Source organism: Hypanus sabinus, chromosome 18 (assembly GCF_030144855.1).
Source record: "Hypanus sabinus isolate sHypSab1 chromosome 18, sHypSab1.hap1, whole genome shotgun sequence".
Classification (NCBI taxonomy): Eukaryota; Metazoa; Chordata; class Chondrichthyes; order Myliobatiformes; family Dasyatidae; genus Hypanus; species Hypanus sabinus.
Window position 1 is genome coordinate 52,469,621 of NC_082723.1, and position 14,014 is coordinate 52,483,634.

Sequence of the window (14,014 nt, forward strand, 5' to 3'; positions counted from 1 at the left end):
AGCCAATTTCTGACAAAGCAGAAGACTCCGGTGGCGTTAAAAACTCTTCTTTCCGCTACACCAGCGGAACTAACAAGTTCCTGCACCGTCCACCGACCACTGTTGGTCAGCAGCAGAAACTTGCGCCAGGCACAGGTTAAGAAGGGCGTTCATTTAATACGGCATGGCTCATATTGCAAGGCATCTTCCTGTGTTCACAGAAAGATTCTTCAGGGAAGTGGGGCAGCCGAATCACAAAGAGCAATGAGATGAATATCCAGTTCTGGTGATCCTGGTTGTGGCAGGAATGTTGTCCCAGCTCTTGAGTAAACAGTAAAGATCAGTAAACTCCATCTCAATCCACAAAAGGACCCTGATATAATCTCTCTCACTCAGACACACTAACAACACATACCTTCCCACACACTTATACACGTCCCAGTCAGACTCACACATCCACCCCGAAGTAACACATAAACACGCAGGTAAAAACAAACGGAAACAGGCGGATCACAGGCAGGCAGACTGACGCGGTCAAGGGCAGAATCACACTGCCAGACACAGGGAGACAGGCATCCTCAGTACTTACTCTGAACTCTGATTCTTCGACTCCCAACCATTCGAAGGTGTTTTCGGAAATTTCTGCAGGGAAGAAACTTCACTTAAAACCAAAGTAATCTGAGTCGTCTCAAAGCCAAAGTACGCGATGAAATCGCTGTGATTGAAGTAACATACAGTTCGTCGCGTGATGGTGAAGGTATCAGTCAGGCAAAGCCACAACGCACTAGAAACAGACGACCGTGTGCAAGGGCTGGAAGATCCCTCTTGTAACTGCACCGGCCTGAGGAGATATTCAGCCTGTGCCAAAATCTGTCCCCAACAGCCTTCTTGTGTTGTTTTACAACTTACCCTGGACACCTGGCTATTGACATGGCCACATGTGAACTGGGCCAGGGAAGAAGGCCATCACATTTAGTGACCTGAGGCAAACTTTACACCAACATACAACATCACTGCCAGACTACTGAACTTCAGAGACTGTGCGTGTAATTGACAGGACATTCCCGTTCAGTATCAAACAACAGGGGATACAGAGCGCAAAGCTTCATCGGCACTGCTCCAATGCAGCAGGGCATCAGTGCGACATTCCTCCAGTGCTGACCGAACGGTTCTGATTCTATATCCTTTCTCCAGGATACACTGTCAACAGTAACGTGAATTGTAGCAGACACTTCTGGTCTTTACAACCAACGGTCAGAAGTCCTCGCTCCACGCGTATGCCAGGATGAAAGGATGGGACAGCGACTCCAGTAGTGTTGGTTTTGGGGGTCGCAGTGCACAGCCGCTGGTTGCAGAACCTACCTGTTCCAGCTGGGGTTCTTCCACAAAGTGGAGAGATAGGACTGTCAGCACAGCAAGGATCGTCTCACCCACGGCATCGGCAGGGCCAATGCAGGTGTGCACCGGTGCAATGCTTTCGATAAGAGGAACCGGGGAGAAGATGCATACCTCTGGATCACAGCTGCACACTCATTCTCCCGTTTTCTTCTCTTCCGCTCTGTGAAGCCTCGGAAAGCCCTGTTGGAAGATATGAGGGACAATCAACACAATCTGAGGTGTGATTTGAAAATGCACGTATTTGAAAGAGGAAAGAGCTGCGATGGAAATAAAGTAAGGTACTCACGAAATCCTTCATGATAGGCACATGGATAGGCATTGAAAGGAAAAAAAATGAAAAGATCGGATTAGTGACTTTGGAGCAGATATTATCCAACATTTGAAAGGACATTCTGACAGAAACTTATTCTGTAATTGAACACATGACATTCTTCCTAAAAGTCACGACAAAAATTCAGCGCAGGTACACTGGTACAGAATTTATTCTGTAACCCCACAGAAGGATGGTATTACAGTAGCTCATTACAAGTGGCCCCCGTTTTTCGAACATTTGCTTTATGACAGCTCGCTGTTACAAAAGACCTACATTAGTACCTGTTTTCGCTAACCACAGAGGATTTTCGCTTTTATGAAAAAAAGACGGCCGCTTTATACGTGTATTTACTCTGAGAAAGACTACCATGACCGTGAAGCCTTGTGCAGGCAGCTGTGTGCGTAGGTGTGTACGTACGCATGCGAGTATGTGCCATTTTTTTTTCTCCAAATCAATTTTGGCTCGCTGTCTCCCAATTCTGATATGTGAAACTTCACCGTATATACAATCTTAATATTTTATATAGGCTGTATATTTATCATATCATTCCTGCTTTTACTATATATTCGTGTTATTTTAGGTTTTATTTGGTATGATTTGGTAGGTTATTTTTTGGGTCTGGGAACGCTCAAAAATTTTTCCCACATAAATTAATGGCAATTGCTTCTTCACTTTGCGACATTTCGGCTTACAAACAGTTTCATAGGAACGCTCTACCTTCGGATAGCAGGGGAAACCTGTATATAATCCAAGTTGTGGGAATTTTTGTTATATAAAGACACTGCAAAAATTCAGCACAGGGACACAGATACAGAACTCATTCTGTAATCCAACACAGGGATGCTGTGACAGAAACTCCTTATATAATCAACATATGGATATTTTTACATGAATGCAATACTTAATCCAGCACAGGGACAATATTACAGTAAGTCACTTGATAATCCAACAGTGGAGTATAGTTGTCATGACTCATTCTAAGATGAAAGGCAATAGGACACTGATACAGTAGCTCGTGCCATAACCAACATGGATTCTGTTATATAACCCATTCTGTTAAACAGCATCGAGTCACTGTTACACTAACTCACTCCATAATCCAACACAGAGCTAGTGTTACACCAGCTCACTCCAAATCCAACACATCGTTTGTTATGCACCATGTGGTATGATGTGGGTGATCATGGTCTTTCATCTCTCTTTAATACCTCCTTCACTCTGCTGTTCTTACTCTTGTCTTTTCCCACGACCATGACTGCTCTCAGCAAACTTTTCTACACAAGTGGTTTGCCATTGCCTTCTTCCGAGCAGTGTCTTTACAAGATGGTGACCCCAGTCATTATCAATACTCCTCAGAGATTGTGCGCCCTACGTCAGTGGTCGGACAACCAGGGCTTGAGATATGCACCAGCTGCTCCCGTGGCTTCACGTGACCCTGAGGGGTGGTGGAGGGAGGGGCTAATTTGCACCACAGTCCAACAAAGGAGCAGCAACTCACTCCATAATCAAACACAGAGACCGTGTTTCACAGTTCATTCTATAACCCAACGCAGGAACACTATCACAGTAACTCATGCCATTTCCAATAGAAGGAAAGCGTCAGAGTAACTCAATCCCTAATCCAACAGAGGAACCCTATTGCCAAACGGAGTCCATAATCCAACACAGTGCTACATAAACTCACTCTGTAACCCAATGCAGGAACACCGTCACAGTAACCCACTGTACTCTAACAGGGATATTGTTACAGAATTCACTCCAAGATCTACAATGCATGCTTCTTGTTGTAGCAATTTACCCTACAATTCAACATATGGACAACTATTTCAGAAACATTTCTTAAATCTTTGTGCAGGTATTGTAATCATAACACTGTACAGTTCAACACAAGGATAGGTTACTGTATTCATTATCCAACACGAAGACAATGTATCAATTAGTCAATTCACAGCTACTAACATGCCCCATTAATGCTGTTCTGGTAAAATTCACACCCTTGTTTCAAATCCTCCCTTCTCTTGACTTGCTATCTGCCCTATAGAATTGACTTGTGTGACTTCACCATTCTGGCCTCTGGCACACATAACATTAATCTGTCTCTCATCAGAAGCAGCTTCTTCCATTAAGATCTGTTGTTGCCTCTTTAAACCTGCTTCCCTTTCCTCTTTCAGGATTCTCCTCAAAATACTGCTTCACTTGTTATAGCATTCCTGACCTTGGAGTAATAAAAGTCAGGGGTTCAAGTTTAGTGCAGTGTACAAAAACTAAAGCTGATAGATCAATGCAGTGATACAGACCTGCACTGTTTGAGATGCCAGTTTTTCTTCCTTTGCTGTAAATGATTACATTACACCATTTTGAAGAAAAGCAGGTGAGTTATTCCCTTTTGCCTGGTGAATATGAATTCCTCAAACCAATGACAGATGCATAACTGTTTATCACCATGTCACTGTTCATCAAGCCTGTGTTTGATGTTGAATTCCGTTCATTTGGGCTAAGCAAGCATTTAATTAGGATGAACACTTTTGCTTGAGGGAGGAAAGGGGATTGTGGGTAAGAAAATGGCAACCTCTGGGTTCTGTACATGATCGTCTTTGTTATTTGAGTGTTAACATTCAAGTTACCCATTTGCTTCCTCTGTAGTCACACATCAAAGCCACTCCACTGGCCATTAACCACTTATAGGGATGTGAAAGGCTATATACAAGGCCCTTCTTTATTGAGTAAGATTTTACCCTATGAACAGAGTATATAGAACGTTCCACAAGCGCAAGACATCACAAAGCAGATTACAATGAAGTGCTTGGTCTGAACTGCTGCAGAAAGTATGAACTCTGAAAGCTAAAGGGTGGAGAAAAAGCAGTTACTACAGAATTACCCCAGAGAGTCAGTTTAGACTTTGGTGTTTCTCGACCTACTGGGCTCACAGGCTGACACACTCATCAGTTGGTATTGCTTTCCTTGATGACTCTCTTGTGGAAGGTGCTTTGTACTTATTCTTTGAAAGGCTTAAAAGAAAATATTTCCATAGTGCACCACGCAATGGCTATTTCTCTTGAAAGGAAGTCGAAGAAGTATGTTGTATAATACTGTGACCTGGGTAACTTTAAGCAGCAAACACGGGCAGCCCCCTTAACATGCTGGTCAATGTTTGATTGATTTGAGCAACTTGCTGAAGGGAATTTTGAAGGGAGGTTGAATAACCAATCAGTTTGGAATTAGAGGCCAAACAAAGCTACTTTGGGGAAGAGGGATTAGTATAAATAAGTACAATGAGCAGCACAAACATGTTGGGTGAAGGGCCTGTTTCTATGCTGTGTGGCTCTATTATGACAACACGTTTCCTTCCCTACCGTACATCAGAACATAAAGAAAAACTAGTTAGAATCCCTCTGTTAACGATAAGTAGTAAACTTAATCTTAAAAGGAATAAACATTTCAGTTTATATTTTTTTTACATGAAAGCTTTATTAGTTGCAGGCATAAACAGCTTAAATATTTTGGAGCCCGTAACATTGCAACAAGGTACTGCTGTATGTTCAAATTCTCTCTTCATGGAACGATGCCTATGAGCAAAAGACAGGTGTCAGGTGGATTATTTTTCATATTTATTCAGCAGGGAAGGTTTTAGAGTGCCTGCTCATTTATTTGGAGCCACCTGGGTACCAGTGTTGTGCATTAGTCAGTCAGATTCCCCTCCAGACTGGATGTTGCTAAGTGGAGATAGTCAAAATTCAAAGTAAGTTTCTTATTTAGTTATTGAGATATAGTGCGGAGCAGGCCCTTCCGGCTCCTCATGTTGCACTGGCCAGCAACCCGATTTAACCCTAGCCTAATCACAGGACAATTTACAATGACCAATTCACCTACCAACTGGTACGTCTTTGGATTGTGGGAGGAGACCAGAGAACCCAGAGTAAACCCACGGGGTCACAGGGAGAACATACAGCCACGGGAAATGAACCCGGGTCTCTGGTGGGGTAAAGCATAGTGCTAGCCACTATCAAAGTATGTATACATTATACAAGCTTGAGATTCGTCTCCTAACAGGCAGCCTCAAAACAAAAGAAACCCAAAGATAATGAACGTCTACGTCTGCTGTGCCCCTTACAATACTAAATTGGTATGAAAACCAGCCATTCCCATTTGTCCTGTCTGACGGGCATTACGAAAACGATGGGTCCGCAGTCCTGTGTGCAATGACGTCTCTTTTCTAAACTAGAATGAGGAATGGAAAGCAGGCTGAAATCAGAGCATGGTGCAGAAGTTCAAGGTAATTCTCTGATTAGTCATTGAAGTGAAACAGTTGCAGAGACCATTATTGCTTCACTACAATTAGAACCTGTAGATTGGAAATATTTCATATTTGCAGATATCACTAAACAAAGGAGGTCACTGGGAAGACTTAGAACGTCAACACAATTATGAAGGGGACACACAATTGGTAAATCACTTATTAGCAATGTGCCAAGAATAAGGAAGTAACATGTTTCATTAAAAATAGCTCCTAACTAAGCTGGGGGATATCAGGGACTGATACACACAGAGGCTGCTTAAAGTAATATCATACCAATAATGTTGAACAAAACAAGGAAAATGGGTAACACACACAAAATGCTGGTGGAACGCAGCAGGCCAGGCAACATCTATAGGAAGAAGTACAGTCGACGTTTCAGGCTGAGACCCTTCATCAGGACTAACTGAAAGGAAAGATACTAAGAGATTTGAAAGTGGGAAGGGGAGGGGCAAATCCAAAATGATAGAAGACCGGAAAGAGTCTAAGAGCTGGAAAAGTGATAGGCAAGAGGGATACAGAGCTGGAGAAGGGAAAGGATCATGAGACGGGAGGCCTAGGGAGAAAGAAAGGGGGAGGGGAGCACCAAAGGGAGATGGAGAACAGGCAAGGAGTGATTGTGAGAGGGGCAGAGAGAGAGAGAAAAAAGGGGGAAAAGATAAATAAATCAGGGATGGGGTAAGAAGGAGAGGAGGGGCATTAACAGAAGTTAGAGAAGCCAATATTCATGCCATCAGGTTGGAGGCTACCCAGCCGGTATATAAGGTGTTGTTCCTCCAACCTGAGTATGGCTTCATCTTGACAGTAGAGGAGGCCATGGATAGACATATCAGAACGGGAATGGAATGTGGAATTAAAATGTGTGGTCACTGGGAGATCCTATAGATGCTGCCTGGCCTGCTGCGTTCCACCGATGTTTTGTGTGTGTTGCTTGAATTTCCAGCATCTGCAAATTTCCTCGTGTTTGTAGGAAGATGAGTAAATTTCTGCAAAGGTTGCTAAATCCCTGCTAGACCTGGCTAATTTGCTAGATATGTAGCAAAGCAATGTTAAATTTGTATATTCATGAGTACTTCTAAGAATTTAGGCCTCCAAGAATTAAAACATTTAGGGCAGCAGTATACAAGGTGCAACGGATATTTAATAGGATGATGCCAGAACTGGGAAGTCATTAAGCTGAGCAGATACAGTCAGTGGCCACTTTATTAAGCCCACCTGCTCGTTAATGCAGGTATCTACTCAGCCAGTCACGCGTTAGCAACCTGATGCATTAAGACATGCAGACATCATCAAGAGGTTCAATTGTTACTCAGGTCAAACACCAGAATGAGGACGAAATGTGAGTTGAGTGACATTGACCGTGGATTGGTTGATGTTAATTTGAGTATCTCAGAAACTGCTGACCTCCTGGGATTTTCACGCACAGCAGACTCCAGAGTTTACAGAGAATGGTGCAAAAAACAAAAAATATATCAAGTGAGCAGCAGTTGTGTGGGCACAAACCTTGTTAATGAGGGGTCAGAGGAGAATGACCAGACTGGTTCAAGCTGACAATAAGGTGACAGTAACTCAAATAACCACGCATTTCAGCAGTGGTGTGTAGAATACGATCTCTGAATGCATAACATGCCAAACCCCGAAGTGAATGGGCTACAACAGCAGTAGACTAGGAATGTACGCTCAGTGGCCACTTTATTAGGTACAGGACGTACCCAATTAAGTGGCCACTAATTGTATGATACTGTCTGTTCTGCTGAGTTTTTCCAGTGTTTTATGTGTTGACCAAGCTTTCCAGCATCTGCAGAATCTCTTCTTTCTTATGTTGAAGAATATGATGAAAGTTTAAGGGATAGACAGAGACTCATGTTAGCCATTGATAACCCGTATGGATCTCTCAAGCTGAAATGCTTGGAAATCTGGCTCTTGCTATTTTATTATGCTTCTCTTTTACACTGGCAAATTGCCACAGATGTACCCTGGAGCGCGTTCTAACCGGCTGCATCACCGTCTGGGTATGAGTGGGGGGGAGGGGGCTACTGCACAGGATCGAACGAAATAAGCTACAGAGAGTTGTAAACTTAATCAGCTCCATCATGGGCACTGGCCTCTGTAGTATCTAGTACATTTTTACGGAGCGATGCATCAAACAAGTGACATCCGTCATTAAGGGCCGCTATTAGGACATGCCATCTTCTCTTCTCATCAGGAAGGAGGTACAGATGCCTAAAGGCACACACTCAACGATTCAGGAATGGCTTCTTCCCCTCTGCCATCTGATCTCTGAATGGACGTTACCTCACTACTTTTTATTTTTATTTTTGCACTACTTATTTGACTATTTTATATTATATGCGTGTGTGTGTAACTAAATATACATAGAACTGTAATTCAGTTTTTTTCTCTTTTACTATATATTGCATTGTATTGCTGCTGCATAACAATTTCACGATATATGCCACTGATATTAAACCCGATTCCAGTTCCGTGTATTGACATATTAGAAGGTGATTTGCCACATCTTTACAACTCCAAGTAAGTTTCCCTCCACAATTTTGTGAAAAGAAATTACGCTCATTTGATGTTCCTTGTTTGAAACTAAGTCCCGGTATTTCTACTGGAATACATTTTCATGGCTTAGTCATGCCATGGTCATTTGAAGTCACACTCTGGATTTGCACTTACTAAAGGCAAGCTGATGAGCAATTACATTGAACCTCATCACCTTGGGAACTGAGACATGTGAAATACAGGAGACAATATCGAGCTCTGGAAGCGCTCCATATTTAAGGCAAGTGTAATCATTATTCGATCTGCTGATTCCTAAAGAGGATTATCATCAAGAAAACTATTGGTTGAAACCCTGGAATTATTATACTTTATATGACCCACCACTGGTGCAATAAATTTACATTCAATTATAAATTTACCAATGGGAGCACTCACTTAACATGTTAGCTGATTGAACTTACTGCTACTCAATATTCAGTGTGATCTCATTAAACACCAAACTTAGCTCTCAAATGCTGGCATACTTTGCATGTTTAACAAAAAATCACTGATAGGAATAATGGAAATGTTTTAGAGAAAGCTTGATTGTTATGTGACACCCAATTAGTTCCAGATTAGTGGAATACTACTTAGGGTGTGGGATGCTTATAAAGCCATGTTCAGACCTCTTGTTGGTACCGCCTGTTTCTGTCATTACTAAATCCAGGTGCATTTTCCTTTCATGTACAGTACACGCCAGATAAAAGAGAACAAATGCTCGCATCAGTAAAACGCAGCTCGTGCTTGTTCACTGCCGACTCCTGTTTGTGTGGCTTGACCAAAAGGGAATAATAATTGTCTGTCAGGTTGCACCTGAGCACAGCAGCTTGCACTGCTGCCAATCCCCATATCCTCTGCTTTACAATTCCCATCCCCGTTTTCAAATCCTTCCAGGCTCATGGCCTTCTTCAGGTTCAGAGTTCCTCTGATGCTGTACCCTTGCTCATCGCCCATTCCTTCACCCCTCACTCGGGTGTCTGCCATCAGCTTTCCTGATCCCTACTCGAGAAATGCCCTCTACATCTCTTGGTTCCCTTTCCTTTCCACCAAATGTTATCCAAACACCATTCGGAGTGCAAGAGTCATACAGGACAAAATTTGACCCATCGGCCCATCAAGTGCACTAAAACCATCAAACGCCAATCTGCACTACTCTGACTTAAATCCCTTTTTGTTCTCCCTAGATTTCCGTCAACTCCCCCCCCCCCTCCGATTCTAACACTCGCCTATATATTAAGGGGAAATTGGTCAATTAACTTACTTCCTTATGAATAGAATTCTGAGAATACCTTTGGGCATTTTGCTATATTAAAGGTGTCTTAACTTGCTAGTAATGTATGGCTTTTGAAGGTCACTGTGTCATTTTCCAATATGACTGATGTAAATAGGGCTTGAGGGAGCTTTTCCACATCATTGCACAGCAACCAGCATACGTTTCAAGCAGGTTTCACCATCAGCGGCACTGTATATAAAGTGGAACAGGCCATCCCTTCAATGCAATCTCTTCCATTTCCACAGGACATTATCGTAACCGTCTACAATGTCACCATTATTGATGTGTGGTTGTAGCTTGGGGCAAAGAGGAGAAACTGCAAGACTACGTCTCCATCAGTGCCAAGCTCTGCCTACTCTCTCACATACACTGACTGCTTCTCTCTCTCCCTCACACACAGAGTAACTCACTCTCATGGACTCCCTCACACATAGTGACTCTCTCCTTCATAGACATTGGCTCCCACTCCCTCTCTCACACAATTACACTGATTCTCCCTCAGTTACATACACAGATGACCCCCGCTTTATGAATATTCACTTTATGCCACTTCGCCTTTACAAAAGACCTACATTAGTAACCTGTTTTTGCATTACAGAGAGCATTTTCGCTTCTACAAAAATTTTTCCCATATAAATTTATTCGCTTTACGTCATTCCGGCTTAAGAAAGGTCTCATAGGAACGATCTACCTTTGTAAAGGTGGGGAGGGGGAACCAGTTCTCTCTCAGAGACCGACTCTCCCTCCCTCACTCACACTGACCCTCTACCCCCCACACTCTGACTCCCCCACGCAGACCTTTCACTTTCTCACTTACACCAACTCACTGCCCGCATCATGCACAGTTCAGACGTACTATGACTCCTTCACCTTCATATACACCTCTCTTCCTCTTGCATTGACACTCTCCCTCCCCATGTGCTGACTCTCTCTCTCTCTCTCTCTCTCTCTCACAAGCACTGACTCTCTCTCCCCAAACTATGCATTGAGTCTGTGCTTCAGTCTCTCACTTGCTGACCCACTTCTTAGGAATTATTTCTTGCTCACACTTCCTAGCAGAATCGTTTTTCACACCTTCTTTCTTTAACCTGCTGATACTCTCTCCCTCATGCACTCACACTCTGGGGCAGCATGGTAGCATAGTGGTTAGCTCAGAGCTTTACAGTACCAGTGACCAGGGTTCAATTCCCGCCACTGCCTATAAGGAGTTAGTACGTTCCTCCCAGGGTCCAAAGACCTACCAGTCAGTAGGTTAATTGGTCATTGTAAATTGTCCCTTGATTAAATCGCAAAATTGATAAAACAATATAACTTACTAGTCCTATGTCTTTGGACTGTGAGAGGAAACTGGAGCATTTGGAGGTAACCTGTACATTCTCCTTTCAATTACAGAATTGAACCTCCAACTTCCAGTCTTAGGTGCTGTTATGCTACTAGCTGTTATGTTACAATGCCACCCTTCATCTTCAGCCGCCATATGAACTTGACAGAGGGAGGGGTCTTGCTCCAATAGCAACTGGAGACCAAATTCATCTACATGTATATTAACAAGCACACCCAAAATGTGGTGGGCACTCACGTGGATATTCCTTAGCATATTCTTTTCTTTCTCTCCTTCTCCGTCTCACACACACATACACTCCCTGTCCCTGCAACAGCCCACATACAATTTGGGAGAAAGATGAAGACAGCCACAGAGCTGTGAGAGAGGAGTTCATGGAGGAACCAGTGCTTCAGGGTCCAGGTGAATGCTGCTCCCTGTGCAGTTGATTTTTAAACGCCTAGCAAACCAAAGCAGATAATACTGGCCTTGTCAGCAAAGCCCAGATCCCAAACAAATGTATAAAAGTATCATCAGAGGCAATAATTCATTCTCTCGTAATATTGTATAACTTGTCTCTGTCCAGGTCTTCATTGCACTCTTTGAAAAAGGAAGTTTCACTGTCATCCAGGACAACTTCTACACTTCCGATATGGAGGGAATGTATGAGGGCACAACCTGCGATGTTGTAGCTCAAGTGATTCAATGTTCATTTGGATGGAAGGGAATTTGTATTGCTCCCTGATGGCACACAATTGATGAGTGACCCTTATGTCTGAAGTCTGAACCTGACCACATTATTGACATAATGAATGGGGAAACTAAGATTTGAAAGCAAGATGCCTTGAAACTTCCAGGCTAGGGAAAGTTTAGCTTATGAAGTTCCCCTAAAATTAATGTATTACCATCAACAGAAATCTTAATGAACCCAACCAAGTAAGGCTTTCAACAGACTGAATCTTTGGCCTTTTCTACTAATGGTACATATTTAAAGAAATAATTTGCATTTATATGAAAACTGAGTCAGAATGCAAATGCTTGTGTAATGGCTTCTTTGTAATGTGTCACTGCTAAGGCTAATGTAATGGCTTCTCTGTAATGTTACCTGCTGAGGTAATGGTTTCTCTATAGCACAAATGTCTGGGTTATGGAGGGAGATAACAGGATGCGTATTAGCCAATCAGGATTCTGTTGCCCTGTCTGGTGACACTGGAAGCTGTGGGTTTCGCGGGCTTCTGCCAGAGGGCGAGAGAGGAATGAAGAGAGAAGACGCGAATGGAGAGATTCGGTAGGCCGCCAGATGGAGTGGACTCCGAGTGGGGGGGGGGGGGTCCAAAGGTCGGCAACGCTCAGATATCGAGTGGTGGAAGGCAGACTACTGAGTGAGCTCCAACGATTGTGCACAGACAAATAAGATTGGCGCCCTTTTTCTTTTATATTTTGTTTCCCTACTAACCATACAGTCAAAGTAAGAGTTATAAAGCTTAATTGTTAAATTGCGTATTGTGCACTGTTTGTTATTTCGGGGTACTGATTTGTAACAGGGGACACATCGCGCAGTATCCACACAAACGAGATTTCTTAAGTTTGGCTGGGCAGGGGGGGGTTATCATCCCCTATATTAAGCTGCTGGTGAAGCAAGTGTTACACTTGAAATTTGAAATTTAGAAGAAAATGATGAAAAAACACTCCATAGGCCATGTAGCAACTGCAGGAAGTTAATATTTCAGGTTGAAATATGTGTGAATGGGTCTTTATCAATTTCCCTCTGGGTGGGAGGTGGTCACTGTCTAGTGTAATAGATGACCACTGTTCACATGGCAACAGGCTTCCTCGAGTTGAGTTAAGACTAATTCACTTATTTCCCCTGCAGACACAATCTGGAAAGTAGCCATGAAATTGCACACATTTCTGCAGCAAATCTGCCACTGCCAAATTAAAGTCAAATTTCCTCAAATCCCAAACGTGAAGTGTTATAAATCAACCTGGGCCCCAATGAAAGCCAAACCTGGACCCAAAGCAAAATAAATCATTGAAAATCAATAACTGCAGATATTGGCAATCTGAAATTATCGTAGAAAATGCTAGAAACATACAGCAGATGTGGAGAGACAGAGTTTAAAAAAAAACTGGTAAGAAGAGGCTCTGACAAAGTTAACTTGGCCTTTCTTCCCATATATGTTGCTGAAACTGATGAATGTTTACATGACTTCCTGTTTTTATTCCTATTTACATATTACCTTTCATATGTTCTTGAAATCCCAAAACACTTCATTGTTAATTAATTATTCTTTACATTTTGTCACCATCTTCATTTAGAGAAATATGGAAGGTAGCATCTTCACTGCAGGACACCATACACCTAAGCAGTCTTGTGGGTAGAGTGAATATTGCCCGGATTTTGATAACTTATCTTCATGTGCTTTTCTTCAAAATGTGCATTCTTACATTCATGTAAGGTAGTTGGTAGGGTTTAAGCTTAAACATATCACCTGTGAGATTGGAATTCTAACACTGCAGCGATCACAGACTCAAAACTAAAAGCAAAATTTGCTTGTAATGTTGTGCACCAGTAAAAGTTTGCCAAGTAACTTCCCTCGTCTTTCTTTCCATAAAAGAATGTGCACTGACTGGCAATTGTTGGGTTTTGCTGTGAAAACAATAACAGTTCTGGCTTTAAACCTGGGGTTACTTGCACCAGTAAACTTTGCCAAGTAACCCCAAGTTTAAAGGCAAAGTGGTTCTTGTCCTGCAGATTTCCTCGTGTTTGTGGTCTTGCTTTATCAGCAAAACTCAGCACCTTACAATTGCATGTCTTTGCACAGTCTTTCACATGAGATCATGATAGAAAAGACAGGAAATAGCAGCAAGTCATCAGCAGTCAAATCT

General features: G+C 42.6%; 1 protein-coding gene across 1 annotated transcript in view; it reads right to left on the reverse strand.

Annotated features, from left to right (window-relative positions):
* The window catches only part of nsmfb (NMDA receptor synaptonuclear signaling and neuronal migration factor b), a 64,907-nt gene that overhangs the window by 30,693 nt on the left and 20,200 nt on the right, over positions 1 to 14,014 (reverse strand). The window contains exons 5-7 of the mRNA XM_059994310.1: positions 1,664 to 1,669; positions 1,489 to 1,557; positions 569 to 621 (exon numbers count right to left, since the gene is read on the reverse strand). Of these exons, the coding sequence (XP_059850293.1) occupies positions 569 to 621; positions 1,489 to 1,557; positions 1,664 to 1,669 (128 nt within the window). The remainder of the gene's footprint in view (positions 1 to 568; positions 622 to 1,488; positions 1,558 to 1,663; positions 1,670 to 14,014) is intronic.